The 26,662-nt window shown below is 32.6% G+C and overlaps 1 protein-coding gene across 2 annotated transcripts in view; it reads right to left on the bottom strand.

Moving 5' to 3' along the window:
* The window catches only part of LOC111713947 (serine/threonine-protein phosphatase 6 regulatory ankyrin repeat subunit A), a 31,263-nt gene extending 5,761 nt beyond the window's left edge, over positions 1–25,502 (bottom strand). The window contains exons 1-24 of one of the 2 annotated variants that reach the window (XM_023488942.1): positions 25,278–25,502; positions 23,852–24,373; positions 22,761–22,803; positions 21,973–22,043; positions 21,027–21,086; positions 20,506–20,550; positions 18,660–18,712; positions 17,785–17,889; positions 16,618–16,687; positions 15,817–15,882; positions 15,323–15,378; positions 14,897–14,940; positions 14,122–14,176; positions 12,315–12,346; positions 12,001–12,048; positions 11,186–11,286; positions 9,070–9,177; positions 7,171–7,260; positions 5,827–5,905; positions 4,321–4,419; positions 3,895–3,955; positions 3,552–3,650; positions 2,702–2,807; positions 1,884–1,978 (exon numbers count right to left, since the gene is read on the bottom strand). In XM_023488942.1, coding sequence (XP_023344710.1) covers positions 1,884–1,978; positions 2,702–2,807; positions 3,552–3,650; positions 3,895–3,955; positions 4,321–4,419; positions 5,827–5,905; positions 7,171–7,260; positions 9,070–9,177; positions 11,186–11,286; positions 12,001–12,048; positions 12,315–12,346; positions 14,122–14,176; positions 14,897–14,940; positions 15,323–15,378; positions 15,817–15,882; positions 16,618–16,687; positions 17,785–17,889; positions 18,660–18,712; positions 20,506–20,550; positions 21,027–21,086; positions 21,973–22,043; positions 22,761–22,803; positions 23,852–24,040 — 1,775 coding nt within the window. In that variant the 5' untranslated portion in view covers positions 24,041–24,373; positions 25,278–25,502. The remainder of the gene's footprint in view (positions 1–1,883; positions 1,979–2,701; positions 2,808–3,551; positions 3,651–3,894; positions 3,956–4,320; positions 4,420–5,826; positions 5,906–7,170; positions 7,261–9,069; positions 9,178–11,185; positions 11,287–12,000; positions 12,049–12,314; positions 12,347–14,121; positions 14,177–14,896; positions 14,941–15,322; positions 15,379–15,816; positions 15,883–16,617; positions 16,688–17,784; positions 17,890–18,659; positions 18,713–20,505; positions 20,551–21,026; positions 21,087–21,972; positions 22,044–22,760; positions 22,804–23,851; positions 24,374–25,277) is intronic. The other variant, XM_023488944.1, reaches the window with a different exon arrangement.
* Between the last annotated feature and the right edge of the window lie 1,160 nt (positions 25,503–26,662).

Genomic DNA, 26,662 nt, shown 5'->3' with positions numbered 1-26,662 from the left:
ATATGCAGGATTAAATAATCGAGAACATTTCCTTTAATCCCGTCAATCTTCAAGTTATATTAATATCAGAATGTGATTTTAATCTGTATTTTAAAACACTAATAATAATATTGGCACATTTTTAAATATGTAAACTTGTAAACATTTAATATTTAATCCCAAAGCTTCGCTCAAAATATAACGATCGTCATGTTGCAGATGATCATGGGAGATCAAGATCATTAAGAATCCCTGAGTCCCTAATCTTATCTTAATAAGTGATCCGTTGTTCAAATAACGTTCAAGGTACGTTTTAGTTATTAAAAAGAGGCTAGGGTTGTCTCACAAGCACAAGCAGGTCAATAAACAGAACTCATTGAAGTGTATTCATAAATGGAGAAGATAAATGACGTTGAAACGTGATTTCAACTGATTGATCTTTAGCTACGGAACAGGACTGATATGAAATATCTGATCAGAGCTTCCTTTCTACAGTTTGATAAATCTTAAATTCACCCATCTACGCTCCCAGTCGGGTTTTTAACAAAGAATTCACGGTGATCTAGAGGGATCTCACGGTGATCTACAGCACACAGTTTTAAATATAACTTAAGATAAACATTTGATAAACAATAACTCCTTTGTAGGCTTAAGAATTTGAGCACGACTGGAAGTTTCTTTAAAACTACTACTGTGCTCTTGAGGGATTGAACCTAGATCCAATTCCTGAATGTGAATAATACTCCTGATAATTCAATAATTATTCTTTGAAGAAATGATCGTTCCAGACCTGACTTTAAACTAATTCATGAATATCCTGATCTACATGCAATCATCCTACGGAAATATCCTGATCTACATGCATTCATCCTACGGAAATATCCTGATCTACATGCATTCATCCTACTGAAATATCCTGATCTACATGCATTCATCCTACGGAAATATCCTGATCTACATGCATTCATCCTACGGAAATAAAAGGAAGAATTGCAGTCCGCAGTGTTCACAGGACACGATTAAAAGGTTATCTAATAAAAATAATCTACATCAACTCCTAATAAACCTAATCTACATCAACTCAGTAATTATCCACAACTAGTTGTTATAGTCTTTTCCATTCACAGGAGAGTTAAACTGTGTACACGGAGATCTACATATTGAACCTGATAAACACCAACAAAAGATATTTGAATTAGCGTGAGAAAGAACCAAACCACCATCAAATGATAGATTTTTTTAGAAAGCTTGGAACACAGTTGTATTCCGTAAACTATTCTCATGCTCCTTTATAAAAATATGTTTTAAGCTTTTTTAAAGTTCTCATAGGGTGTTTCAAATCCTTTTTAACTAGTCGTAACATTTCACAAGAAATCACATATTGAAATATTGGATTTTAGTGTATTCTGTGAAATAAGTTTATCTGGTAACATTTTACCATTCATCACAGTTTATAAATATGTAATACTAATAATTGTTTTATTTCATCTTCACAGGTTTGTTGATGATCATAAATTCAAAAACTATAGACTACAATTTGATTATTTCTGTGTTTGGGGTGGCGTATAAACAATACATGCACTTCTATTGTTCCGACGCTGAAAATATAATTGAGAGACGCTAAAAGCTGAAAAGTGCACAGTTTTTACTTTCTAATAGTGCCTTGACTTCTTGGGCAAAATATCAACAAAAACTGTAAAATTTTTTTTTGCACTTATAAACCAAATTTGAACTGAGGTAAAAAGAGTTTATTAAAAAAATTTTTATATCTGAATGGTTCATAAAATAACGTGAAAAAAAGAAAATTAATTTCAAAATTCTATTTCTGTTGATAAAAATCAGTAAATCTTACATGAGGAATCTCTGCATGAAAATAAAATGGATCCTAAGCACTGCTTGATTACCTGTTAAAGAATAGTTCACTGCCGCCAAACTCCAGAATATTGATCACCCCAGCACAGTTACCAGATACAGCGGCGTAGTGGAGGGCATTCATACCCTGACCAATCAATCAATCATTTCTTCAACCCAGCTTGACCTGGAAACTAAACTTTATCTATGAAAGTCAATCCACAGAACATAGAATTTTAAATAAATTAGCCTTCAAAGTAACAAATAAAAACAGATTCAAACATTAAAATTCAATTCAAAAATTTATTTTTTAGAACTGAAGGAGTCGCAAAGTCGTAACAGTACTTCTGCATAAATTTGACCTGATTTCTTTTATCTAGATTAGAGCATTCCCCACTTGATCATCGTTTTGAGCTTTCTGTTTAACTTTTTTTTAATTCAAAGGTGCTCTAAAAGAATCTTAAATGATCAATAAATAGTCATTTATGATTTATGATAAGTTTGATTTTATTACAATATGGAAAATATTTCCCTGAACATCATAATTAATTAGTCAATTTTACCAATCGTTTTGCCCAAAGTATTCAATCATGCATAATGTAATGAAAGCATGCAATTTTGAAATAGGATATACATCTGAGATTCATGTGGAGTAAAAAAAACTTTGAATTTTTAGAGAAGGACCTTAAATTGATGCCATCACTAATTCCTCAATCATCTAGGATCAGATTACATGAATAGTGAGACGTATATTGAACCACCTCTCTTGTGCGCTGCTTCTAGTTGACATGAAGTGGTTGAACCACCCCTTTGCGGTTCAAATATGTCTTGATATTCATTAGTCCAGGTGTATAAGTTGATTGATTGATTCCTTGAGATCGGTAATGGACGGAGTTGCTTTATGTCCCAACAGATATTCTATACATCCTCCCTCTTCATCATTACAGCAGGCTATATGCAGAGCAGTCAATCCATCCCTGATAGATAGATAGACAGATATTCTATATATCTCCCTCATCATCCCAGGCCAGCAGCTAAGGGGGGGGGGCACAGGGGCAAGTGTACCCCCTTTTAACATCGATTGAGGGGGGGAGGGGCACACTATCAAAGACAATAAAAGAAGAAAATGAAAAAGAGGAAACGAAAAATGAAAGAAAGAAGGAAAAAAGGGAAGAAAATTGGCATAAAATCTAATTTTTGTTGCAAAATTATGTAATAATTTTAATAAAAACAACGAATTTTTTTTATTTTTTTAGTGAAGACATTACTCCAAAAAATTGAATAAAACGTTTTTTCAATAAAGTGAAATCTACAGTAACAAAATTTGCATACGCAAATATATGTGAAACAGAACTATTCAAGAAAACTATTTTAAAGGAAACTTTGTTAACATTTTTTTTATGGTTTGTTGTTTGTTCTATTTCTCTCGGCATGAGGACAGTGGAGAGAAGTGCACATTAACAGGGGAATATTCAAGTGGAGAGAAGTGCACATTAACAGGGGAATATTCAAGTGGAGAGAAGTGCACATTAACAGGGGAATATTCAAGTGGAGAGAAGTGCACATTAACAGGGGAATATTCAAGTGGAGAGAAGTGCACATTAACAGGGGAATATTCAAGTGGAGAGAAGTGCACATTAACAGGGGAATATTCAAGTGGAGAGAAGTGCACATTAACAGGGGAATATTCAAGTGGAGAGNTATACGCCTCCTTCCTTTACCTGTCTTGATGGTCTACGAAGGAACCATTAGAAACCAATGTTTCTATACAACTTAGATGGTAGTTTAAGGCACTGTAGTGTAAGGCTAACCTCCCAGCCCTACAGTAAATATAATATTATTAAAAAAACCCAACCCGAGCAAGGATGGATCGGACCGGGACTGAGCATGCAATCATTGTCCGTTAAATGTTGCTTTTTATTTACAATAAAACTGGTTCAAATATGGTCCCTCAGATTGGGTTTAACACAGGAGTTAACAATAAGGTTTCCTGAGTTTGTCCAACTTTCAGGGTTTTTTAGTTTTCATAAAAATACCCAGAAACTCGTTGTGATTAGTAATTACCTATCAGTAATAGTAAAGTCTGCCCCTGAAGATATGAGATAATCCAATGTCTCAATGCTTCCTGGTGCAAACAATTCAAATTCAAAATAGGTCAAAAAACTTCTTATATCGGGCAACCTGCTTTTTTCATAATTTCAAAACATGAATTTCTGTTAAAAATGGCGATTTTCAAAAAACAAAATTTTTTTATATAGTTTTGACATTTTGGACACTTTCCCCACAATACTATATATTATGAAAGTATTGGACGTAACAAATGTAAAAAAAATATTCCGTTCTAAGAATTAAAAATAGACTTTTATGCCTAGCACATGTGAGAAATATGTAAAATGTAAAAGAACATATTAAAATATGAAACGTTTATGTTTAAGACCGAAATGAAGTACCCAGCAAGGACAGGACAACGGCAACGAATACGAATTGTTCCTTTAAATGCACACATGTGGAGCGCAGTTCTTCCCGTTTCATCTACAGCATCTATAATTCCTCCAAGTTCCAGAATCTTCTTGCATGTATCCACATATCCTTTAATTTAATATCAAATATTTGTAAATTGTGAATCTATAAATATACTTTGCTTGTCTGTCTGTCAGTTTATATTAAATAAACTTAAAAACGGCTGAACCGATCAGGCCTAAATTTTGTGTGTGACCTCACATGACCCCAAGGAAGGTTTATTGATGATCAAAATTTAAAAATTAGCCTCCAGCAAAATCGATTTTCATTAAATGAATAAAAAATCCGTGATTTTCTTTACAAAATCCGCTAACTTTTTTTGTTTTTGTTTTACAATGTATACAAAGATAAAATGCTGACCTTGAAATAGAAGCCTAGTATACTAAAGTTTTGTCACGGGAATTCAGATATGATTCAGTTGATAGCGATAAGAACTTAAGCTAGTTAGGGCTAGTTCAGCTCCTTCTCTTAAGAAGTAATCCCGAATCCTTGCATAGTTTAAATACTAGCTCCTTCTCTAGAACACGTGTCGACAACATAAGAGAAGTAATTAAATAATCCTGAATCCTTGCATAGTTTAAATACTAGCTCCTTCTCTAGAACACGTGTCGACATTATAAGAGAAGTAATTAAATAATCCAGAATCCTTGCATAGTTTAAATACTAGCTCCTTCTCTAGAACACGTGTCGACAACATAAGAGAAGTAATTAAATAATCCCAAATCCGAGCATAGTTTAAATACTAGCTCCTTCTCTAGAACACGTGTCGACAACATCAGAGAAGTAATTAAATAATCCCGAATCCGAGCATAGTTTAAATACTAGCTCCTTCTCTAGAACACGTGTCGACAACATCAGAGAAGTAATTAAATAATCCTGAACCCTTGCATAGTTTAAATACTAGCTCCTTCTCTAGAACACGTGTCGACGTCATAAGAGAAGTAATTAAATAATCCCGAATTCTTGCATATTTAAAATACTGCTCAGTATTCTTAATTTCGATAATTTCAGTTTCCATAAAATATCTCGGAAGTTTCATATTTTACGTTTTTATTTTACTTCAGGTTGAAACTTTCAGTGGAAAGATTAAACACTTTTAAACTTAATTACAAACTTAAAGTAAATGCTCTCTCAGAGGTGGGCGCGGTAATTAACTAGAGCTTAACCCTTAATTTTAATTTTTTTTGGAATGATGGTTAACCGTTTTATTTGTGAAGTGAAATTGTATAAATCTAAAAAATATTCAACCTACACTTAAGATCTCAATTGACGTCTAAAACGTGTGTATCTATGTTTTTTTTTGCCAAAAACTGAACTAGACTTTAAAGCTAATGCCAAAGAAACATTTGATCTACAAACTGAATTCCCATATAAAATAATAAATCTTGAATGTAGATCCTGGAGGGGGGATTGATCCTGAAAACTGGACCGACGCGACGAGGGGTGGTTACCTCCCTCCTTCAGGATGATCCCTACCTGACAACGAGCTGAGATGAAGAGGGGTTCGTCCCAACATATCTCTTTTATTAACCTCCTTCTTTACATCTACATCACTCTGTGAAATCATATTCTTCAAACGTTAATAATTCATGGCGCTTCTGGACTTTTTAGTTTTTTTTTTCATTGCTCATTCTGAGCAACATTGTTAACCTTGATCATCCCTGATTTTCTCACAAAGAACAGTCAGTGTAAATAAATGTAATTTCATGAAAAAAATTTGTCACTTAGTTACTTTCATGAAAAAAAAATCTTTCACTTAGTTTCTTTCATGAAAAAAATCTTTCACTTAATTACTTTCATTAAAAAATTCTTTCACTTAGTTACTTTCATAAAAAAACTTCATTTACTTTGCTACTTTCATGAAAAAAAATCTTTCACTTAGTTACTTTCATGAAAAAAAAATCTTTCACTTAGTTACTTTCATAAAAAAATCAGGCACTTAGTTACTTTCATGAAGAAAAAAAAATCTGGCACTTAGTTACTTTCATGAAGAAAAAAAAATCTGGCACTTAGTTACTTTCATGAAGAAAAAAAAATCTTTCACTTAGTTACTTTCATAAAAAAATCTTTCACTTAGTTACTTTCATGAAAAAAATCTTTCACTTAGTTACTTTCATTAAAATTTTTTTTCACTTAGTTACTTTCATGAAAAAAATCTTTCACTTAGATAATTTCATTAAAATTTTTTTTTCACTTAGTTACTTTCATAAAAAATTTTTTTCACTTAGTTACTTTCATAAAAAAATCTTTTACTTTGTTACTTTCATGAATTTTAATAATACTATAACTAAAAGTATATAGTCAGCAGGACTCAGTCCCGAAGATGGATAGGATTGGCTCGAACCGTGCATCCTGATCAACACTGCTATGGTCGGCAGCTCCCAGCTTATCATGGCCCACAACTGGTTTATCAAAAACCCAATACTCCAAACTCATTTGAAGAAACTTATTGAATTGTCCCGTTTAACAAACTTTCCTAAAATGATCATCCTAGGTTATAATAAGGCTCGTACTTCGATTGGAGTTATTTAAATAAATAGATGAATGGAACTTTGGTTAGATTATTCATGGAAATATAACATTAATAATTTAAATTACATAGTTTTAGTTAAAACAGTTAAAAAAAAATCTTTCACTTAGTTACTTTCATGAAGAAAAAATCTTTCACTTAGTTACTAACATAAAAAAATCTGGCACTTAGTTACTTTCATGAAGAAAAAAAAATCTGGCACTTAGTTACTTTCATAACAACAACAAAAATCTGGCACTTAGTTACTTTCATAAAGAAAAAAAAATCTGGCACTTAGTCTAGAATATTGCCTGCGACGTGAGAAGATTTAACAGGAGCTGATGTCCATGGAACGCAGCAATATGTAACGGGGTCTGTCCGGACACGTCACATTCAGTCACCTAACATCAAATACAGGGTGTATAGTTTCTTAAAATACCAATTCCATCCCTCCCCCCCCCGCCCCCTCCCATTAAATTGTTTCATTCATCATATGAAATATTTTCTTTATTGAAAAAAATGTTTTTTTTTGTATCAGGGTTACTAACAAACTATGAGACTATAAAGCAGTGCTTAGGATCCGGATCCGTTGGATCCGCAAGATTTTGGCTTGATTGATCCGGATCCGCAAAAATATACGGATCCACGGATCCGGATCCAAGGGGTAAAATATCAACCAAAAACTACAAAAAAAACCTTGTTTACTCCTAAAACCCAAATCTTTACTTTAAAAAAAAGAGAGATTATAAAAAATTTCCTCATTTTTGAATGGTTAATCAAGCTTTAGGATAAAAATAAGCGAAAAAAATAAACAAATATTTTGAAAATAATTTTTTGTTAAAAAATTCAGTCAATCAGTAAGGAAATGACCTGGATCCGGATCCATTTTTTTTCCAGTGCGGATCCAGGATCCGGATCCGCATCAAAATGTAATGGATCCTAAGCACTGCTATAAAGAATGTTTTCTCACATTGTTGGTTCTCTGCAACTGCAAAATTGTTTCCTCTTTTTGCCTTATCAAATAGGTACCAACTAAAAGATTGAATTGTTTAATAGAAACAAATTTAGTTATCATCATATGTGGATATCTTATGTACATCACCGTAACTAGTATACTTCACAAACGAAAAATTTAGGTTTTAGGTTTAATTGAAAATCACACCGAACTTTTTTTTTTTGAATGGAAAATATAGGATCAGTCTGCTAAAAATAACTTGTGTTTAGTTTTTTAATGGTTCTGATGAGAGTCGAAATCCGGATTATCTTTTAATAAGATCTCTTTAGCTTGGCAGCAGGGTATATATAGCTCGTGAGAGCAAATCTGAAATCAGAATTTATCAAGGAATGTTTTAATATTTTCTCTGTTACATGTACTAAAATAAAAAAATTGCCGATTTGATGGTTAATTTTGTTCAATTTTTAATGGTTTGAGGACCTAAAACTAACGGACATTTTTTTTGGCGACCAGCCTTTAGATATGAAATGTAACTTTTTTCCATGTATTTGTCATAACGGTTAATTTCATTTCCCTGTTTATAAACTTCTTGTGCGATCGATTTAAAGCCACACACTAGCTTGGGAACCCACTTTTGTTTGAAAACTAAACTGTCGCTTTAACTCTAACCAATGCATCTTATAATTTGCAATCTAAGCTGAGTAAATGCCCTTGGTTCTAACGCCACCCCATTCACACAACCTTTATCTAGGTTCCATTCATGGCTGCACTATCTCTCCTGATCTCCTCTAGAATCCTCCAGGATGGCACCGATATATGTCTGATACTTTTAGATCTTTATTATGTCCTTGTCTATCTTTCTTTAACATGCTCTAGCAGTGTACTTTTTCCAGATACTGATGTACCTTAAGGCCTTTCTGTGTTTATTCGTATACAAGTTTGATCTTCGTCTCTTCTCGTTCTTCTCGAAACCCCAGAGGACTGATCCAGAAGCGCACCTGTTCCTGTTGCTTGTGCGGTACCAGGTGGTCCCTCTCCTTGCTTATCACCCTGTTCCTCACCTAGACGAGACCAGGCGCACACACGCGCTCGGACTGAACCAGGAGGACTTACTCTAGCTGAGCAGATACCCAAGGTGTGTAGTCTTACGTAAATTTGAGCCAAATCAGTGAAGGGTTTCATGGTTTTAGTTGGAAATATAGACAATCAGAGATTACTATACTTTTTAAATATATAAATATCAAATATAAGTTACCGAAGCTTGATGAGATAATAAGGCTTGAACCCTGGATAAACGTCCATGAATTGCTGCCATGTGCAGAGGGGTTCTCCCATCTCTAGCTTTCCTATGCACATCTGCACCCTGCACATTGTACACTACAGTCTACGGTTATAAAAATAACATTGAAGTGCTGCAAGGCCTAAGAAATATATCTAAATCTTAAAATTATAAGTTGAGTTTTCTTTAATCAAGTGCAAATCTATTATGCTGTTCTCATAGAGTAGATTACTTATAGTGTTCATGATAAATGGCTTATGACCAATTACTTACAGAAACTCGTAAATCGTAAAGTAGACTCATATTTCCATAAATCAGTAAGGAAATCCACGGAACAGATTTCCCTCCCAAAATTGGAAAGATAGGAAATGTTTTTATTAATTTTCAAACAGTCCTATATTAACATAATCAGGGAGTACACTGTACAGGAATTAAGTAAGCAATGGAACCTTGTTATACCAAGAGCTGGGCATCGTTAAATTGTAAACGAACAAATTTTTTGTGAATGATTGAAAAAACTATCGTTTTTTTAACGGAAACAACGAATTTTCCGAAAGATTTTGAGAAAATGTCATTTTTAAAACGAACGATTTTTTCTAACAAACTTGTTCACTAAACAATCGTCATCTTTTCGTTGAATTAAAGTGCCATCAAAGATTTAGTATTCATCAGTTTTAAAAACAGTTTGGCAAAAGCTATTTTAGGAAAGAATGAAAAAGGACAGTCCGTTTTCTCGAAATTTATTGGTTTCTTCCTAAATTTATTTAATTATTTTTTTCTCCAGGTTTTACAATTTTTATGTATTATGTAACCCTCTATGTAAACGCAAAAAAAGTATAAACGCATGAGTATCAGGTTTTAATTTTTATGTCTAAGAAAGGACATCACACACGTTAATTTGATTCTTTTAAAACCATTTTCAAGGCCAGATAAACCATTTTGTAGTACAAAATGATATTATGAAATACAAATGTTGAACTATGTTCATGAGAAGGTGATTCCAACCAGGGGTTGTTGAGAAATACAATGCTTCTGCTTTCTGAACAAAGCTTTTACATGAACTCTTGTAATTTAAGCAAGCAACTACAAGGTGTCCCAATAAACATGGGAATTCAGTGACAAATTTGATATCGTCTTTTCAAATAATTCTTTGATTTAGTATATTGGTACCTACTGAGAAAGCTGTAATCTGCAAGAGTTTTGTCTGCTTTGTTTACAATTTGTTTGTTTATGTTTTGACTGCATACGGTTGTACTTAGGAAAACAAGAAAATTGCAGTATACAAACAGAGTAAACTTGTCTGTCTAAACTGTTCATCTTGCGGAGACTTTATAGGCATATCTTTACAGTCTTTTTCCCTTTTCATAAAATAAACTCTAACAGATATAACAATATTATGGCTTTTGAAATTAGGTATTACAATGCTTTGTCATAACAAAGACGTTAGCCAATTCGTCACTGAATTCCCATGTTTTTTGGGACACCCTGTATATTCATAAAGAGTCGCTTAGATTACATCTACAGCCCATTTACAGTCTGTTAAACATTTTTAAAGTCCGTTAGTTTAACACCCTGTCTGAGTGTTCCCCTTATATCTGTACAAAAATGTTAACTGACTAGGGTTTTTAGATGAATATTTAATCTTTTATTTTCTACTCTCATCATTCTCTTTATAAATAAAGTATTTTTCACATGTTTCTGGGTAACGTGATCTGTAGGAGGGAGTAAAGGCAAACCCCAACAATGTGTAGTCATACCGCAAAAATATTGAATGATGTACCGCGACAATTTAAAATATCCAACAAATAATAAATTCCGATAGACATTACAAACAGTAGCGGTAAATCATTACAAATTAATCAATGCATTTGCCGCGTATCATGTTTTGCGATGTGATTAAAAATTGTTGTGGTTTGCCTTCCCTACCTCTCTGTGTTTATATAACTGTCTGGGGGCAATAAATACATTCAGGATTTTTTACTTAGGAGAATAAAGTAAAGATAAACTTTCATCTTAAATGAGTGTTAAAAAACTTTCAGATTAGGGAATCATTTTAAATTAAAAATGAAAATAAAAATCATTCTCGTCCTACCTCTGCTAGAAGAAGTTGAAGACAGTCCTCACTTTGTGTTGCCACAGCGGACAAATGAAGGACGGTGTGTCCCATGTTGTTTGTTGAATGGATATCATAATCTATAAATAGAAGGACGGTTAAAGGAAGTGTGTCCCATGTTGTTTATTTAACAGATATCATAATCTAGAAATAGATAAAATGAAAGACAGTGTGTCCCATGTTGTTTATTACACAGATATCATTATCTAGAAACAGAAGAACAGATAAAAAACTGTATGTCCCATGTTATTTATTAAACAGATATCATAATCTAGAAATAGGATGACGGTTGAAGGAAGTGTGTCCCATGTTGTTTATTAAACAGATATTATAATCTAGAAACAGAAGAACAGATAAAAAACTGTATGTCCCGTGTTATTTATTTAACAGATATCATAATTTAGAAACAGAAGGACAGATGAAAGACAGTGTGTCCCATGTTGTTCATAAAACAGATATCATAATCTAGAAACAGAAGGACGGATGAAGGAAGTGTCCCCTGTTGTTTATTAAAGAGATATCATAATCTAGAAATAGATGGACAGATGAAAGACAGTGTGTTTCTAGAAACAGAAGGACAGATGAAAGACATTGTGTCCCCTGTTGTTTATTTAACAGATATCATAATCTAGAAACAAAAGGACATGTCCCATGTTGTTTATTAAACAGTATCATAATCTAGAAACAGAACTACAAATGAAAGACAGTTTGTCCCATGTTGTTTATTAAACAGATATTATAATCTAGAATGGACAGTTGAAGGTAGTGTGCCTCGACACAACAATTGATCCTACCTGCAGCAAGAAATTCTTCCAATACAGCTGTATGTCCGTTCAATGCAGCTGGGAATAATAATCCTTTATGAAAACCTACCATCAATACAGAAAAGGGCCCAACCCCATTGACAAAGAAATACATCACTAGAAATTTTAAATGGGATATTTTTAACTATAGGCAGAAATTAAACCGCCTGTGGAAAATACACCGAGCTTGAATCAGTCCATTATATAGTGAAAGCGCCAAAAAATCCCCCTTTTAAGAGGACACCCCCTGGATAGTAAAAACTAAATATTTTTTTGACACAGTTATTTATCTAAAGGATATATGCCTGTGTGTGCAGGAGTGTTTCCTTTGCTATTTCTGAACCAGTTTAAATATTTTATTTAACAAAGTTTACAGGGCTCAGCTTTACGGTTATGGTGATACCGTAGATTAATTAACAATACAGATTAAACACTAGATGTCGTCTTTTTAAGATTTGCAGCTTTTGCTAACAGGCCTGTCTGAAAGCCTTGTGCATTTTAAAATATTGACGATAAAATATTACCCAAATTTTCCTTGTTTTTCATTGCAGCTTTCAAAATTATTTATAAATATAATTTTTAAATCATGATCCGCCATTTCTCAAAGGATAGGTGGAAGGCAACCCTCACCCGTTTCATCTCCTACCCACAAATGACGTCACAAAATGGTATTTACAGCCTTCACTTTCCCGTATAGACTCCGACCCACATCCGTTTGCCCTTCCGTGTCGTACCTTGTATGCTAATTATAGACGAATGCAGTATGTTTTGCCGTAAGGGAAAACGGGTGTGGGTTGGAGGAGGGGAGGAAGGCCAGCCACAACAATTTCTAGTCCAAGCCAAGTTCTCCTCCTTTTCTCGTCCGAGCCACCTCGAAATCCTCGTCCTTCCAACATTATTTTTCAAGTGTCTAGTCCTCCAGGATAAAACAATTTTTTAAGAATCGGGCCACGTTAGGGCATAAATAAAATATTGAATTTTAATAAATTGAAAAAAAAATCTTCAATTGAATTAAAGTTTTCGAGTTCTATGTCCTTAAAAATGTTCACCTTTTTTACGCGCATTTTCAGATATTCCTGGTATAGAATGCCGCAAATAATTTCGAGATTATAGAACTTTAATCCTTTTTCTTAATTATAGTGTAAACCATAGATTTTTTTTCTGGGTGGTTCCATGGGAGAATTATAGGCAGAGGTATGCCAATTTTTTTCTATTTATTTCATATCGAGAAAAGTAAGCCATTACGGAGGCAGAAGAGTTTTAAGTTTTAACTAAATAAAGTTTGACCTCATTCTCATATCTCTAAAGTTTCAAACATGATTTAATCATTGCAATACTTTAGTTTATACATATTTTATGCCCTAACGCACCCAGATTTGTTAGAAGTAGTTTTATCTTCAAGAATTAGAAACTTTTCAACACATAAAAATCGAAGTAAGAGGATTTCAAGGTGGTTCGAACGAGAAAATGAGGAAAATGTGGCTCAGACGAGAAGTTGTTGTGGCTGGCCTTCCTCCCCTCGTCGGAGTCTATAGAGGCAAGTTCATCGCGCAATATCCATTTTATTGTGATATTTGGGTGGGTTGCCTTCCTCCCATCCTGAGAAACCATGTGAGTTACTACAGAAAATTTAACCTAAATGTCGTCGCTGTTTACTTTTACATTTGCTAATTAATTTAAAATAAATTAAGAACGCTGAAATTTCTGAACATTTTTAGACGTACTTAAAAAACCCATCTTCATCAAATGTAATTGTTTGGTTCCCATATAACTATGGTATACCACGGCGACTTCAAGACAAAAAAATCGATTTTAAATAATTCAATTCATAAATTAAAAAGCAGTTGTGCTGTTTGAACTTTCCATTCGACTTTATAAATAAATTTGAAGCCATAAGTAAAACTATTTTCTTAATGACAACATTTCCTGTCATCCTCCTATTCCATGGGTTTAAGGGGATTACTGTTAACAATGACTACACGCATGAATTAAAAATCTAAAAATCTAAAAATCTAAAATCTTGAAACACATATATTGAAATTCAGAAATCTAAAAAAAAAAATCTAAATATCTAAAAATTAAATTTTAAAAAAATCTAAAAAACTGGGTTTCCTTGAGTTAATGGATGCTCCTGCATCTATCAAAGAGGAAACTACGCTCAAATGACCTGAAAATATGTCGCAATTATCTATATATCTATATATATCTATATATATCCATATTTTTCTTTTTCAATTGTGATTTCTCCACAAAAATGACTCGCGATTTTATCCTGCAGAAACAATTCAGGAAAATTAAAGAATTGGAAACTTTTCAATACTAGAAAAATCACGACATATTCATTCTTTCAATTTTTATATTTTTTTTTCAATTTTTAAGAAAAAACCTGGAACCGGATCAGCATCAAAATTAAATGGATCTTAGTATTTATTTGATAAAAATTATGAAAATGAGGATTTTAAAGAAAATCTACTCTCAGGCTTAGAGGTTTCAAAATCAAAATTTGGGTAGTATCTTACTTTTTCCCTGCTTATTTGCGCCTTCAAAACATTTAAGAAAACAAAGGGAACGTTTGTGCGTTTCAAATGCAAAGGTTCAACTATCTCTTAAAAACTTTGATTTCATTTAACAAATATGATATTATTTAGCAAAATCATGCGTTTCTGCGCCGCGCAAATAACATAAAAATCACACTTGATAAAAAATTTAGGACTACATGTTTTTCCTGTGCGCCTGTGCGTTTTAATTTCAATTTGTCAACTCTTTTAAAAACTTTGATTACATTTAATAAATATGATATCAAAATCATGAGTTTCTGCGCCGTGCAAAGAAGCATGATAACCGAAAACCTTTTTTATCTAAATATAAAATTTTGAAAATAACATACCAAGTGCTGCGCTAACATGAAGAGGTGTTAAACCATCTTTATCCCTAAAATAAAGTGTCAACAATTCTTACTTTGAGAATCAAACAGTGAAAAAATAAGCAGTTTAGAAACCTCCCATCATAAATCTAAAGCTGTACAAAGAAAGACTAAAGAAAGGCTGAAAACCCTGTAAAAGCTTTAATATTTAAAAAACTTCTTATTAATTTTTCGTGACAATCTACAGAAGTGTTTTTCTACGAAAGAATTGTTTAACTCGAGGGTTAATTTAATTTACATGAAACAACCCTGCATAGTACATATTGTATATTTTCTAGAAATATTATGTTGAAAATCTTTTATTCCACAAAAGTTGGTTATGCGCGCAAAATATTTCCATATAACCCCCCAGCGCAAAAGAGCGGGGGGGGGGGGTCCCTTCCGACTCACCTTGCGTTTATATCAGCCCCAGCACTCAGTAATATCTCCACAATCATCTCATTTCCCTAAAATACAATAAATTAGATTAATTTTCGGGTCCATCGCATCCATTTTAGTCAACACATTTATCGGATTTTTATGTTAGCTAAATGATAAAAATAAAATTCTTTAAAATATTTAAATTTGACAGGCTATAAACCTGTATACCACATAAAGTTACCTCTTTTAGACGCAGTTAATGGATACAAACAATTTAACTATAAACATACAATTAAAATACGGTTATAGATATGATTCTAAAAGAAATTAACACTAAGAAATTATTAAAACCAATCAAAGACACTCATGAGTGGCCTGGGCCGGGTGACATTGGCTAAATAAAAATTTGATTTTTTTCCAATTTTTTTTTAATGTTATTTTTTCAAATGTTGAAAAAATTTTTTTTTTTTTTTTCTATGGGCAACGCTGGGCTCTTCAGCTTGTGATCTTAATAAAACTTCTACCTTGTTTGCTGCCCAATGTAGAGGTCGTCTTTCCCTCTTATCCTGACTGTTAACGTTCAATCCGTTCTAAAATTATAAATTATCTATTTATCTCTTCATTACAGCGAGGCAATAGGGGTGAAATAAATATATAAGGGAATATTAACGGGAATACTATTATTGGGTGTAATAGTGAGGTTGAAAGCTTTGAAAATCGCAAACGTGGGAAGGCTTGCCAATGTTAGGCTAACAGCGGGTTTGTTGCTAAGCTGTACTGTATTTCTGAAAACTTTAGAAATTTTGATATCGAGATAAATCAAATCTTTATTTTGATATCTACTAAAGTGGCTAAAAAACAACCAATCAGAGTAATCAGAGTATTGTTTATATAAACTGAACAGCCAATATGAAACCGGGAAAATGTTGTGCAAAATCAAATGAGAGAACTCTCATTGGTTGGTTGGAACCCAGCGGGGCTATCCAACAGAGAGGATTAAGCAAAAATTTAAAAGTGTCCACATTGGATATTCACATTGAACCATTTGTTTTTTCAAATTTTTTATATTTTTTTCCCCAGATATTATGAGTTGTTAAAAAAACTGATGATGTTTGCTAATGGATGTTTTTGTTTTTCAAAAAATAAGAAAACGTTTATTTCTCTTAAATACCCCTTTATCTAACTTCAATGCGAGCTGTCCCTTTAATTATGCGAGCTGTCCCTTTAATTATGCGAGCTGTCCCTTTAATTATGCGAGCTGCCCCTTTAATTATGCGAGCTGTCCCTTTAAATATGCGAGCTGTCCCTTTAGTTGTATTTCCGACCTGAATAAGAAGTTCTACCATCTGTGTGTGCCCAGCGTTACAAGCATGATGTAAACTTGTTCTTCCTCCTCTGAAATATATACACAGCTACCCACATGGATGAGACTTCAGAGACGACTGTACAGATTTTGTTCAACCTTCTTTCCTACATTCTTGGTTCCTTGTGGCCAATTAGTCTTTTCCTTTTGTTCCAGAAAATTCAATAAACTGGTGAATCCGTCTTTAATCTGTAAATAGAAGGGCACAAATTACTCGAAAAGAAGGGCACAAATTATTCGAATAGAAGGGCACAAATTACTTGAATAGAAGGGCACAAATTACTCGAAAAGGAGGGCACAAATTACGCGAATAAAAGGGCACAAATTACTCGAAAAGAAGGGCACAAATTATTCGAAAAGAAGGGCACAAATTACTCGAATAGAAGGGCAAAAATTACTCGAAAAGAAGGGCACAAATTACTCGAATAGAAGGGCACAAATTACTCAAAAAGAAGGGCACAAATGACTCGAATATGAGGGCACAAATTACTCGAAAAGAAGGGCACAAATTACTCGAAAAGAAGGGCACAAATTAATCGAATAGAAGGGCACAAACTACTCGAAAAGAAGGGCACAAATTAATCAAAAAGGGCACAAATTTCTCAAAAAGAAGGTCACAAATTACTCGAATAGAAGGGCACAAATTACTCGAATAGAATTACTCGAATAGAAGGGCACAAATTACTCGAAAAGAAGGGCACAAATTACTCGAATAGAAGGGCACAAATTACGCGAATAGAAGGGCACAAATTACACGAATAGAAGGGCACAAATTACACGAAAAAGGCACTTCTCACTAGAAAATGCTGACAATTTAGAAGAAAAGAAGGACAAATTATTTAACAATTCACAAATAACACAGAAAATGGGCACAATCACGATAAAAAAGGCACAAATTAGTTCAAAAATAGGTCAAAAATCACTGTAAAAAAAGGGGCTAAATCTGTTCAAAAATAGGTCACAAATCACTGTAAGAAAAGGGCACACATTAGTTCAAGAATACACAAATCACTGTAAGAAAAGGGCACAAATTAGTTCAAAAATAGGTTACAAATCACTGTAAAAAAGGGCACAAATTAGTTAAAAAATATGTCACAAATCACTGTAAAAAAGGGCACAAAAAATCTACCTATCTGATATATTTATATTTGACAGCTTTGGAATAATTAGTTCCACACAGCCCAGAGCATTATTGGCGGCAGCTATATGGAAAGCAGTTTGCCAATTTTTATCCCTTCATCATTTATAACATTTTCAACTTCCGGCTTTATGTCATAACTCATTAAACTAGCGTATATTTCAGTTAGTCTTGATTTAGAACTTTTGAAATTATCCGTTTCCAAAATTATTTTGAATTTGTTTTATGAATAGATTTATTTCTTTGTTTAATTTGCAAATATCCAATTTATATAAATAAAAATCTGATTAAAACAACCATTTAAATCTAAGGAGGTGAAGTACAGGATTTGATATATTCTATAATTGCTATTTAATTAATTCATTGTTTGAAACAATAACAAAACAAAGATTGTAAACAAAGGTTTAAATTGTTTCTTAGCAGCCAAGGATAAACCAGTTTCTCAGCTGTCCTAAAACGTCACGCTTGAAATCAACCCCATTTCCCGCTAAATTATTTCTACCCACATTGTAATACGAAATGATGTTTTTTAAAAGAAAATATATAAAAATCAAAATTTAAGGAATATCCCCCCCACCCCAAATTCTAAATAAAATTAGTTGGTGGTTGATTGTCTGTATCTTTTGACGATGCAATCAAATCGAATCATATTTTACAGAGATCGCTTGAGGCGTACTTGGTATATGGATCGGAATTCCAATTCCTTCCCACATTCTGGGTTCGCTTTTTTTCCGTGTAAGAATCAACAATTTTGGTAATTTTACAAACTAGATCACAGCAGCGCGACCAAATTTGAGCCATGCTGCCATTTTGATGTGCCAATCAATTTAAAATTTCTGAAAAAAATTAAATATTGAAAATGGTTCCTGGCATTAACATCAGCTGACTCCTCTAGTAGAACAGCAACTACCTCTGCAGCCTAGTGTACAGTAGTACATGAAGTACATGAAGTACATGAAGTACATGGGGTTCATGAAGTACATGAAGTACTTGAAGTACATGAAGTGCATGAAGTACATGAAGTACATGAAGTACATGGGGTTCATGAAGTTCATGAAGTTCATGAAGTACATGAAGTACATGAAGTACATGAAGTACATGAAGTACATGAAGTACAATTAGTACATAAAGTACATAAAGTACATGAAGTACATGAAGTACATGAAGTGCATGAAGTACATGAAGTATATGAAGTACATGAAGTAAATGAAGTTACATGAAGTAAATGAAGTATTTAAGTTACATGAAGTACATGACGTAAATGTACACGAACGTGTACATGAAGTACATGAAGTTTATGAGGTACTAGATAGGTTTATTAGATCCTACTATTGATAGGGAAATGTAAAAACTAAAACCCGTAACACTTTTGTGATATAATATAATAGATCTTATGTATATTTAAACCATTACAAATTAATAAAGTGTGTCCTGAGTGAACTCCTAAAGAAAAGGATATTTGTAATATTTGTAAAAATGCAATTTCATGTTCAATGTCAAACTAAAAAATATCTTGACGAAACTACAAAAAAAGTTAACCTCATTTATATTTAAACTTAAATCATTATGAAAGGGCATTAGCATCATGTAACAGAAAGGATAGTACGTCGTACTTAATGAGAATTAGTCGACTTATATGGGAATGTTCGCGAAAACTTTAAGAAAGCATGGAGAAGTAATTAAATTTGTTAGCATTTCTATCCAATGTTTCTGTCAGCCCGTTTATTTTCAGGGCGGTCAAAATTAAATTACGTTAAACATACATTCTTTATTCCATTTTGATTAATTCAATAACTCCTTCCATTGTTCCGAACATTCCCTTTAAGTAGTAATAATGCGCAGAATTATAGATTATACTTCATGATATATGTAATGTACTTACACAATATGTATGTTCTAGTGAACCTACGGTAAGAATAGAAAATAAATATTTTATACAGGGTGACCACACAAAGGAAGAGACTGTAAAGACGACCTGAAACTATAACAATTTGACGAACTTGAGTTAAAATTGAGACTTCTGCCTTGAATTTAATCTCTAAATGAAGTTTTAATGATTTCGGAAAGCAATAAAAAATTTAACCGCTGCTGCAGGGTATCATGAATATTAGGAAACTAAGCTGGGAATTTTTGAATGGTGGATATCGGGATTAATGCTTGATCCACTCTTTTTCTTAATCTCCAGATTAAATAATGCTTGTTCTCCTCTTGTTATAAATCTCCAGATTAATTATACGATCGGGATTAAGGATATCCCATTCAAAAGTTTTCAGCTCAGACAGTATAATTTCCGTAATTCTCTGAAGTCTCGTCTTTTGAAGGTAACCCCGTAACTAGAGACTTAGGGAGACTTTTCGTAATACTCATTCTAGGTAGTTATCAAGTATAATTTGTAGCAAACGCACATTTTCAGATATATTGAAGATAAGGACATTAAAGGCATAAATTGAGGACGCAATATTGATTTGTCAGTTGCTTAGGATACTTATAAAGGACGCACATGTGTGTGACATATATACATATAACTGAAGCACCCGGCGTTGCCCGTAAAATATTTTTAAAAATCGAAATTTGAGGGTACCCATGGGTTTCCAATTATATATTTTTTTTTTAGCCCATTCGGTCCAGCCGTTTGGCCAGCTTTATATATATATACATGAGCGAAGAGCTTCACTGTATAGATCTTAAATTGGATTGGATTAAAAAAAGTACCTTAGACGCACATGCCCGATGCAGAGGTGATAACCAAAGATTATCCTGAAAAGTTTTATCTATTTAAAAAATTATTTTTTTGAAAGTTTTTGAACATTCAATTATTATAAGTTTGGAGAATTTCATGAAAAATGCTGTATTTTTCATTAATTTTTTTAAGATTTTGTAACCTTTAAAATCTAAATGAAGATTTAGAAATTAAAATATGAATGTTTAATATTTTACGAACAAAATTTTTAACTTTTCATGTCATAAATGAAATCAAGAATCATCAAAAACTAATTCTCACACCTTTTTATAAGTTTATTGTATTGATAAATAAAGAAATATTAAACTTCATTCCTTAGAAATATTATCAATATAAAGTTTTATTCATTTCGGAGTTTTATGGAGAAATATATAATTTTAGGGAAAAACTCCTCTTTTATCAAATTTCAATAATTCTAAATCATCAAAAATTATTTTCCCCTAATCCCCGAAAATTAATGAGATAGAGCGATGTTATTATTGTCAAGTTATACCTTTACATTAACTTTAGCATTAGACTTATTCAGCAGAATTCTCAGTATCTCAGCATCTCCCTGCAAATATTATCTGCTGTTAAATCTTGAGGTCAAAACTATTGTATGAGACAATCCTCTTCTACGCCGCTTGTACTTGAGCTGAAAACTTTTGAATGGGATATCCTTAATCCCGATCGGTTAATTAATCTGGAGATTAAAAATGAGAGAAGAACAAGCATTATTTAATCTGGAGATTAAGAAAAAGAGTGGATCAAGCATTAATCCCGATATCCACTATTCAAAAGTTCCCAGCTCCGATAATTTTCTAAGAAAACTTTAAATTTGAAGCGATTAAGCAGTTTATTTGTGAATCACTTAGTCAATAGCTATCTCTTATTTTGAGACTAAAGGATTTTACTTAATCCCTCAAACCAGAGAGGATAAGTGCGTTAAAAAAGGATTAATTATATTAAAGAGAGTAAGCAGTTTATCTGTGGATTACTTAGCAAATAGCTATCTCATATTTTGAGACTAAAGGATTTTAGTTAATCCCTCAAACCAGAGTGGATAAGTGCGTTCTAAAAGGATTAACTTTACAAAAGTTTCCATTTCATTTTAATTCATAATTAAGGTGTAGGGTGGCTTCTCTAAAACCTAAGCAGTCCAATATTCTTGGTTACAATCTCTTCAGGATCACTCTTATACATATATCAAAATATTGACCCTGACAGAAGATTCAGATAGGGGCGTTAGTCCAGAGGAGGGGTGGGTTAACTTTTTTCTTGAAGGGGGGACGGGCACTTAGAACCCGTTGGGACCCAAAAAGTTATTGGTTGATATTTTGCCCATGAATCCGGATCCGTGTATTTGCATATTTATGCGAATCCGGGTTCGAATCCAAGAAGCCAAAATGTTGCGGATCCAACAAAATTTGATCCGGAAGCAAAGCACTGGTTTCAATTACCATAAAGGCTGCGGCATGAAGAGGAGATCTTTTCTCTCTGTCCAGGTATGTTCCCAGCTGGTCATCTTCCTCTAAATAAGTCGATTTTTTTCGGTCGGTCAATAAATTGATTCTTTTAATTAATTTTCATTTTCGACCTGGACCTTTTCATATATCACAGCAATGTCGGTAACTTTAACAATGTGTTTAAATTTTTCAGTTTAGGTCGACTTTGTTCGCAACTCATTGGTAACGTTAACTCACTTCTACATTTGTGTAGCCCTAGACAGTAGACAATGACATTCACAATTCATAACTACAACAAGCTTGTTCCTAGCTTCAGTTTGAGACAAGTAATTGGCAAAATTCTAATATATCTAAGTCTTAGAGCGTGCACCTTTTGGGTCACAGTGCAATCTCATATGAGCTAACAATTTTTAAACATGATGAACATCGTAAATTCTTCTTAAACAGTAAGAAAAAACTTTCAAGAACAAAACAAAAAGCGTAAAATTAAGTTTAAGATATTTTTAGAAAAAGAAAGATTGTCAACAATCTGAATAAAATAACATTCACTACAAACAAACTATCAAACAAACAGTCAACCATTATTCCATAGAATTCATAACTATTAATATACTGGATTAAGGAGCTGAGTTTTATTCTAGCCCGATGTCGTAAATCTTTGATATTTCAAAATATGAATTCCGATAGATTAAATAGTCTTAGTTTGAAATATATCAGGGGTTGTAAAGATAGGGATTCGAAAATTTGAGCTAGCGACAGACAAGTATAAATTTAAAACTAACCTAATAGTCTCTCAACAGCCCCCTTGTCACGCCGAAATATCGCCTAAATACAATTTATAACAATTTGTTTTGTTTTTTTTATGAACAAATTCTCCAAAGGCCGAATTTAATGAATTTCAGCCGCGTCTCAAATTCGCCAAAAACCGGTTTAAATTGAGCGACGGCTTAAATCTTGAAACATTGAATACAAATTTAAGTTGAACCAACCATATTTGAGCCGCGGCTTAGATTCTCTAAATTCGGCCTCAGTACCAATAAATCTTAATCTGCTGATAGTATGTACCTTACTTTTCTCTAACAATGATTTTTAATAACTTTTACATAACTTTTGAAAAGTACAGTACACTACTATGTTAGAACATCGATCTTAGAAGTATTCTTCATCATTAGTCCGAAGACGGGATTTTACTGTACATTCATTCCCAGTTCTTAGTTGAATAAAGATTTGGCAAATTACGTTTCAAAGAAATGAAAGAAATTGCATTCATTTTTTGCTTTACGCAATTGAAATTTGAAAAAAATCATTTAAAATTTTGAATAATGCGTCCATATTATTTATAATCGAGGGTTACCATACAATACGTGTCCAGAGGCTGAATTTAAAGAATTTGAGCGGCGGCTCAAATATGGTTGGTTCCACTTTATATTGTATTCAAATTTTTCAAGAGTTAACTACATAGTAAATTGTGATTTTTTATTTGTATTATATCGTGCTTTGTAGTTAAATAAAAATATGAATATGAAATTCGGATGCAGTCTCTTTATGAGTAACCCTCAATTTAACAATAGCATATCAGATTTACAATTGTACCCTTCAAACCTTTCTCTTCATCAATGATGACTGAGATATCCTTATTTGACTGTTAAAAAATATTGCTTTTTTAGTTGTGGTTTCTCTATGATAATGACTTGCCACTTTTATGCATCAGAGATAATAAAGAAAAATAACAGAATTGATCTCTTTTATGAATAGAAGACCTGATATAATAAAGGGCTGCTAGGAATCGTTGTGAATAGTTTATGTAATGCTTCAGATTGAAGATCACTAGAAATTATGTTAACAGTCCCTTTAAAAAAGAAATTAATTAAACCTGGATAAGTTCGGGTTCTTTTTGAATTGGAAGTATTCCCATTTTGCATTCTGAAAAAATAAAAAATAAAAAATTTAATAAAATAAAATCATTTATTTTAAAAATTAGCCAGTCATTCTTGACACTATTAGTGTAATGTGTCGCTATAAGGAATTTTATATCACAATCTTGAATATTTTGTGTCACCATCTTGAATATTTTGTGTCACAATCTTGAATATTTTGTGTCACCATCTTGAATATTTTGTGTCACAATCTTGAATATTTTGTGTCACAATCTTGAATATTTTGTGTCACCATCTTGAATGTTTTGTGTCACAATCTTGAATATTTTGTGTCACCATTTTGAATATTTTGTGTCACAATCTTGAATATTTTGTGTCACAATCTTGAATATTTTGTGTCACAATCTTGAATTTTTTGTGTCACAATCTTGAATATTTTGTGTCTACAATCACCATATTAAAAGTTTGTACTGCAATTTATTTCAAGTCCAGGCACTTCGCTCCCATAGTCCTTTGATCTAGAATTATAGTGGTTAATCTCAAAACATAATTTAGAATTAACCACCCAGTAAATCGTAACGGGGAAGGTGTATAAATTTCGCAGAAAATCGTATCCTCCCCCCCATAAACCCTTTTTATTTCATCCAAAATATAAAATTCATCTGTGGAAAACCTCATAACTTTCGTAAAATAAAAAAACAAAATTAAATTTTTAAGAAACAATTAATTCCAACTTGAAATTAAGAAAATTATCAATATTAAAAAATGACCTTAATAAAACGTTTCCTTCGAACGATTTCCAAATATTTTGCTATTTTTCTAATCTACTTTTCTTTTTTGGAAAAATTATATTTTTTTTGATCGGATATAAAGGTATTGAAATATTTTTTTTTTTACAATTGTAAGAGGTAAATGTTTGGATAGAAACAGCTGACTCATTCTTGTCAAATCCTCAAACATAACACATTAAAATTAGACATTCGTTGCTGATCTATCTATCTATCTTCTATCTATCTATCTATCTATCTATCTATCTATCTATCTATCTATCTATCTATCTATCTATCTATCTATCTATCTATCTATCACCTTACGTTCATTTTATAAAACGTTTAAATCAAAATTTTCGCTTTTTAATTTTCAAATCAGAAAACATATGAACATGTAAACAGGGTCCAATTAAAATTAAAAAGTTGAAGATATAATTTCAATTGACGCTTTATTTGGAAGAACAAGTGGCATGTTAGAGCCCTAATTTAGATGTCTACGATCAGAAATGAATGATTTCTTCTTACGAAACAATGGGAAAATGTCAGAATTTTTCAAGCTATTAAAAACGACGATATCTTCCACATTCTTGATCAGAGTTCCATTGTGAATCATGCATGTGTCTCAGCCTTAAATATATTTAATCTTTGCTACCTGATTCTCCTCTGGTATCTCTAGACCTTCTTCCCGTTCTGCTTTTCGCCCTCAGCAGCATAAGCTTCAAGTTTGATTTCTACCTCGTCATTAAGATTGAATTCATCATCCTCATTTTCTTCTATTTCTACATTAAGGAGACTGTCTACGTAATTACAGGTAATTAAAATGACTGAAGACGTAATTATAGGTCATTAAGATACTGTCTACGTAATTACAGGTCATTAAATAGACTGTCTACGTAATTACAGGTCATTAAGATACTGTCTACGTAATTAANCGGCAGCTTTATTAAGTTCAATATTTGTCTTTTCAAAAAGTTTTTTAATATCATTTCCACACATTTGAAAAGTTGTATTACAGGTCATTAAAATGACTGTCTACGTAATTACAGGTCATTAAAGTGGGTCTACGTAATTACAGGTCATTAAAGAGACTGTCTACGTAACTACAGGTCATTAAAGAGACTGTCTACGTAATTACAGGTCATTAAATAGACTGTTTACGTAATTACAGGTCATTAAAGACACTGTCTACGTAATTACAGGTCATTTGTATAAAGAAGACATTTCGAAAAATGCTTCAACTCAGAATTTCTTCTGGAAAACTTGGCAGCTTAAGTTTTCCTCCCCTCGAGCATCCTTGAAATTATCTCTGGATCTTACGGTAGACCGAAACATCTCACGTCATCCCACAGAACTCAGCAGCATTTAATTTTTTAACCTTTTTTTAATCATTAAGAATTTTTCCAAAAATCAATTTTAATTATATAACTTCTCGTCTCTTGTACATCGTTCTAAACCAGACTTACAACATTGATAAGATACATAATCTTGTTTATAAAGAAGACACTGCGAAAAATGCTAAATGGTAAATTTGGGCGGCTTAAGTCTTCCTCCCCATGTACATCCTTGAAATCATCTCTGGATTGTTCAGCAGATTGACCCATCCAACATCTCAGAACAAACCCTTCAGCTTATAACTTAAAATTTCCCTTTCATATTTAACATTATAACTTTGTTTTACAGGATCTTATATTTTGATTTTGGTTTCAACAGTAGCTCTGACATTATTACCTAAAATGGCCATCCAATTACAATTACTGAGATTGAGGTATAAAAGTATAAAACCCATTGAAAAATTGTCGAGACGACATTTTATAAATTCTTAAAGAGACTGTCTACGTAATTACAGGTCATTAAAGAGACTGTCTACGTACTTACAGGTTTACAGTACAGTACAGTACAGTACAGTACAGTACAGTGATTTTAGCTGCAAAAACAGGGCTTAGTGCACTTATTGAGGATACGTAAACACATTCAGCAATTGAAGCGAGAAGCATGTTTTCAAATCAAATCAAATCAAATCAAATCATTTATTACACG

Source organism: Eurytemora carolleeae, unplaced genomic scaffold (assembly GCF_000591075.1).
Source record: "Eurytemora carolleeae unplaced genomic scaffold, Eaff_2.0 scaffold1479, whole genome shotgun sequence".
NCBI lineage: Eukaryota > Metazoa > Arthropoda > Copepoda > Calanoida > Temoridae > Eurytemora > Eurytemora carolleeae.
The sequence above is the reverse complement of the archived record's forward strand: the minus strand, read 5'-3'. Positions and strand labels throughout refer to the sequence as shown.